The sequence below is a fragment of the Myodes glareolus genome, chromosome 7, assembly GCF_982192425.1.
Source record: "Myodes glareolus chromosome 7, mMyoGla1.1, whole genome shotgun sequence".
Taxonomy (NCBI): Eukaryota; Metazoa; Chordata; class Mammalia; order Rodentia; family Cricetidae; genus Myodes; species Myodes glareolus.
The window spans coordinates 96012495-96018667 of NC_142032.1; the positions used below are offsets into that span (position 1 = coordinate 96012495).

The 6173-nt window shown below is 39.1% G+C and overlaps 1 protein-coding gene across 1 annotated transcript; it reads right to left on the bottom strand.

Annotated features, from left to right (window-relative positions):
* Window positions 1-4557: 4557 nt before the first annotated feature.
* Window positions 4558-5502, bottom strand: LOC125417097 (olfactory receptor 5P76). The gene has a single exon (XM_048460372.3). The coding sequence runs from the start codon at window positions 5500-5502 to the stop codon at window positions 4558-4560; it is 945 nt and encodes a 314-aa protein (XP_048316329.3).
* Window positions 5503-6173: the final 671 nt, after the last annotated feature.

Below are 6173 nucleotides of genomic sequence, written 5' to 3' on the forward strand. Positions count from 1 at the left end.
ACAATAGAAAGTGCTCTAAGTGTCACACTGACTGAAGCTGAGAAAAGGAGACTTCCAAGCCCACTCTCAAAGTAACACATTTCCTCCAACAAGGTCATACCTACTCCAGCAAGACTACATCTCTTATTAGTACCATTCCTTTTGGGTGCCATTTTCTTTCGGACTACTCCATTCCACTCTTAATCTCCCAAAAGCTTGTAGCCATATCACAATGTAAAAATATATTCAATCTATCTTCAAAAGTCCCCATAGTCTAGAACAGTCTGAAATTTATTTAAAAGTCTAAAGTTCAAAGTTTCTTTGGAGATTCATGCAATCTCTTAACTGTACTCCCATGTTAAGTCAAAATAAAAAGCAGATAATATACTTTGAACATAAAATGGAACATGATATACATCACCATTCCAAAGCACAGGGAAGGGTCATAGTGATGAAATAATGGACCAAAGCAAAAGACTGAAAACCACTTGGGCAAACTCCAAACATTGCTTTATCTCCACATCTGATGTCAAAAGGCTTTTCAGGTTTCACTCTCTCCAGCTTTGTTGATTACAACATTTCTCTCTATTGGACACTCCCTCTTAGCAACTCTCCTTGGCAGGTAGCTCGTGGCTCTGGCATCTCCAACATCTTTGGATATCCAAGGCAATCCTTCACAGCTTTATAAAATGGCCTTTCCTGACCTCCATTCAAGGTTACCCCTGATATATGCCTGGTCTCAATAACTTTCCTTAGTGGAGGAGAAATATTTTATAACTCCTTTCGTCTATCTGTGACTCTACAGTTTAAACCATAGGTACAAATCTGCCAAGTTCTGTTGCTTGATGGAATTGGAATATGTCCTCTTGTCCAATTAAACTTCACCATCTTTTGGTTTTCTCTGATTTCCTTCACTGCCTAAGCTTGGCTGTCTTTGAACTGGATCCTTAGAACTGGCTGGCCTCTAACTCAGAGATCCAACAGCCTCTGCCTCTGGAGCACTGTGATTAAAGGCATGCGCCACCACACTTGGCTCTAAGCTTTTTGTAAATTCCTTTTCACAAGTTTGAGATATACCTAGGTGGCATCTTGCACTGATATCACAACTCCCTTTATTCTAACCCATGATCTTTTTACTTCCTTAAAATAGGACTTAGTTCCATTCCACTTCTTGGTTCTCTTTTCTCTTCAAATCTTACATTTTGTATTTTTTCTTGCACAGCTCGCTCCCTTTCCTTATAAATCTTTATAAACATAAACACTAATAACCACACAGTAGAGTCTATACTGGACTGTTTTGAGATTTCCTCAGCAAATGGAATGCATCCATGCCGCTTCACTTCAGGCTCAAGTAGACTCTTCAGAAAAGGGCAAAGCAGTCAAATTCTTTAACAAAATATCATAAGAACAGTCTCTAGACCACATAGTAACATTTTACTCCTCTGAAACCTTTGAACCAGGCCCCCACAGTTTATCAAATCACACTCAGCACCACAGTCTTCCATGCTCCTACTAAGATGATCCATTAAGCACTAAATTATTCAACTACTTTTCTATTTCACAGTCCCAAGGCCCACGTTCCTTCAAACAGGAGCATGATCAGGCCTACCATAACACCCCAGTCCCTGGTACCAACTTCTGTCTTGGTTAGGGTTTCTTTTTCTGTGGATAGACACCATGACCACAGCAATTCTTCTGCAGGAAACACATTTAATTGGGTGGCTCACATTTTCAGAGGTTCAGCACATTGTCATTATGATGTATCATAGTGGTGCAAAGGCAGGCATGAGTGCTGGAGGAGCTGAGAGTTCTACATCTTGGCCACAGGCAACAGGAAGTGCTCTTAGAACCACTTTGAGCGAAGACTGAGAAAAGAAGAGCACAATCCAACCCCACAGTGACACGCTTCCTCCAACAAGGCCACTTCAACAAGATCACAGCTCTTAATAGTGCCACTCCCTTTGGGGGTCATTTTCTTTCAAATCACCACAAGGGACTTATTAATTTATTCTTTAAGGACTCTGTCATATTCATAAAGGCTATTTTAAGGTTTTTGTCACATGTTTCAGCTACGGTGCAGTTCTCAGAACCTGCAATGGTAGTGCTGCTGGGCTCTAGGAGAGATATATCATACTGGATATTATTATATATCCATGCAACCCTGAACACTTCTTATCTCATTTGCACATTGTTTTTCATTTCTGTGATTATAAATATTTCAAGTAACTCCATATTTTTTAAAAAGATACTATATTATGACTTGTGTCTAGTAATCCCAATATCAACCAAATGTTACTGGTTTTATTTCTTTCATATATTGCTTTCACTGACTTTCATATTTAGTATTCCTGGAATCCCTTTGGCTTGGCAATCTTTCTCAACACTTGATAGGAAAACTTGAGCCTTAAGGTGTTTGTATATTTATTTCATTTACTTTGAGATATCACTTGTTTTTGACTGTATTGAATACAAGTTTAAGGTGAGAGTTCTGTGACTGCTATCTGTGCATGGCTTCTTTACTTACATTTCCTGTTTTCATGAGAATATGTGTGATGTCTATCAATGATATATTTCCAAGGGACAGGCCTCAGTTTTTGTTTCCATCCACCCATCCCTAAAGAGCATTAAACCTACAATGCATGTTGGTAGTGCTTTCTTCTAAATTATCAAATGTCTTATGTTGGAAGAGAATATTTGAATGTTAGGTCCCCCTATGTCTGGTTCTCATATATTCTATGGATGTTCACAGAATTCCTATCCTGTAAACTCTAATTTGATATTGAACTTAGGATTTATACTTGTACAGGTTGTGGCCCCATGGGTTTGATTAAACTGATCAATGCTGCCGTTGTTGTAACTGAAAACTCTGAAATTGATCTAATTCACATGTGTGAGTACTGAATTCACACAACTAACAGATCAGAGAGAATCCTCCATCCGAGGTGAATGGAAGACCATTCTTTAGTCCTTGCTGGGGCACTGAGTTCTGAGAGATGACTATAGTGAACATTCTATGCCCTAGCAATCAACCTCTTCTACTCAGTTGGTTTTCCTTCTTCTTTATTTTTGTTTTGTTTTATCTTGGTTTTGTCTCACAGTACCCAACCCAAACTCATAGACAGCATTACTTACTTTTAATTTTCAATCTTGGAATCCTACTGTAGACTATAAGTTCTATTTTGACCATTTCTCATTTGCAACACCAGAGACATAGAATAGAGCTATTACATATAAGAATTCTAAACTGTAATTCTAAGATGTATTCAAAGATGGAATTTTCTTCTGAAGCACTCAAGCAAAGATAGGAAATGGGAGTGAATGAGTGTGGTAGCCGCCATCATCTGAAGATTGCCAGAATCTCTACTGAAGGTAATCACAGCTTCAGGCAAAGACAGCCAGGAAAGCCCTGGCATGCAGAGCAGGGTGTGTCTCTGACCATGAAGACTTTCTCAAACTTTCCTTTTCTCAGTCTCATGATCTAGCATCAAAGCTTGACTCTGTTGGGAAAGTTTTTGGTTTGTTTTTCTTGGCTCTTGGAAACTTGGGAATCTGCTCATTACTACACAAGAACTCCTACTTTGTTCCTGGTATAGAACAACACAGATTAGCCCAGGCAAGAGGTCTGAGCTGGGCAGCGGCACACAGCAAGGAGTTGAGGGAGGCAGGAATCATCAGCCCTGAGAAGACATTTGTGTTGCTCCCAACCTTGGTCAGACATGTTTCTCTATGCAGAGGGTAGTGGTTAATGCCGAGGGTTATAGCTGATCAAAATATTCTGTGTGCTCACCTGAGCATGGGTCATCATTACCATCATCTACCTTAACAGTTCCAGAGAACTTTTGCAGAAGAGGCACTGGGAGGATTGGCAGGAGAGCCCTGTCCCACCTATATTAGAGGAACTACTGGCAGCAGATGGTTCTCGAGTAGGGAGAGTCACTCTCTTAAATGAACACAGCTGCTGGTATGTTATTTAGCCTGTGGATGCCCAGACACCCAGTGTAATCATTCAGTACTAATTGGACTAAAAAGTTGTTAATAAAAGTGAAAAGTAGGAGATATAAATTTGAAAGAACAAGGAGGTACATGCGGGAAGTTTTGGAGGGAAGAAAGGGGAATGAAATTATATTATAATTCCCCAAATAAAGCAAGAATTGTTTTTGGAATGCCTTAGTAATACAAATATAACAACTAGTCTCAATTCCTAAATGTTTGCAGCATTCCCCATATGCATCACAACAGAGAACAGGCTTTTCACAATGACATGAGACTCTAGGGACAATTAGGATCCAATCTGTGACATAGTTAATGAATAACTTTGAAAAATATTAATGTAACTTCTAATGTATGTTTAGCAATTTTTGTTTGTCTGATTAATGTCCTTAATTTTTTAAAGACATTTGATATTATTAAAGAATTGTCTAGTTTTTTATGCTGTATGAAAGTTGAATACCCATATTTATTGACAAGCTTCTCACATTCTAACAGTGTCATCAAGTTCTTTCAATCAGGACACTCACCTTAGTATTATATCAATTAAGCATTATTACTATATCAAGTCTTTAAAAATAACAGGTATCTTTAAGCAAGTATTTTCCTACCAACCTGTCTCTTCAGAGCACCCTTGATCTCATTATTCCTGAGGCTGTAGATGAGGGGGTTCAGCATGGGGATCACCACCATGTAGAACACAGACACCACCTTGTTCTGGTCTGTGGAGTAGCTGGACTTGGGCATCACATAGATGAAGGTGATGGTCCCATAGAACAGAGTGACTGCAGTGAGGTGGGAGGTGCAGGTGGAGAAGGCCTTGTGGCGCCCCTCGGGGGAGCGCATCTTCAGGATGGTGATGAGGATGTACATGTAGGAGACGGCTATGACAAACACTGTCACCACAATGATGGAGCCAGCTGTGAATGAGGGGACAACTGCAGGGACACTGACATCAGAACAGGAGAGTTTTACTAATGGGGCAAAATCACAGAAAAAGTGATTGACTCCGTTGGGGCCACAGAAGAGAAGAGAAAAGAAGGACATCGTGAAGGAGGAAGCATTAAAAAAGCCACCAACATAGGATACTACAAGCAACTGGACACAAACTTGCGTGGACATTTTGGTTGAATAAAGCAATGGGTTACAGATTGCTATAAAACGATCATAAGCCATGGCAGCCAGAAGAAAACATTCAACTGTCCCAAAGAAAACAGCTGAGCCCAGTTGGATGGCACATCCAACATAGGAGATGGTGTTTCTCTCCACCAGGAAGCCGACAAGCATATTGGGTGTAACAGAAGATGAGTAGCCTATGTCAGCAGAGGCCAAGTGGCTGAGAAAAAAGTACATGGGGTGATGGAGCTGGGAAGAGACTCTGATGAGAAGGATGGTGCTGAGGTTCCCAGACACGGTCACCAGGTAGATGCACAGGATGATGATGAAGAGGACGACTCTAAGGACTGGGTCATCTGTCAGGCCCAATAAAATGAACTCTGTCACTGCAGTGTGGTTCCCATTCTCCAGGAGAGCCATGGGACAGTGTAGCTCCTGCCAGAACCAGGCTGTGAGGGAGAAAGGACAGAAAGGAATTTGTTAATGGATAGTTTTGCTCTTGTTAATACACAAACATTTGCATTTCAAGATGCCCAAGCAGCCATATTATTTGCCTGCAGGGATGAATTACTCTGAAATTTTAAAGTTCTTTAGGAGAATCACCTAAAAACTTTTCCTCACATAATATGACCTTTTCTCATCACATTATATTGTTTAACCAAGTACACCTTAAAGCAAAATATAAAAGTAAAAGATGAGAATAATAGAAATAAATCCTGGGCATGTTAAGAAAGATGAATGCATAGAGTTTTGTAGGAAATACTCAGATAGCAACTAATCTTTTAAATGCTTCTTAAAATGAGCATTAATCTAAAAATTATGCATAGTTGCTTATAGGTAATTTATGGAATTGCAATATTTTCATAAATTATTAGGTTTTATATAAAATCTTTCATTTTTATAAAATACTATTTTAATAAATTTGTATTTTAATACTTTGAAAAAAGATTCCTTAACTTGCATGTGGTACATAATAGTAAAATCAGAATTAGATACTCAAACTGCCCTAACTGTCTTACTTAATATCTATATAATGATAATATTAAATAATAAAAATCTCAGACTCCTATAAACCAGAATTGATTTGGAAA

What these genes read in the sequence shown, in the direction of transcription:
- LOC125417097 (XM_048460372.3), bottom strand. Translation starts at nt 5,502, where the DNA reads ATGGCTCTCCTGGAGAATGGGAACCACACTGCAGTGACAGAGTTCATT.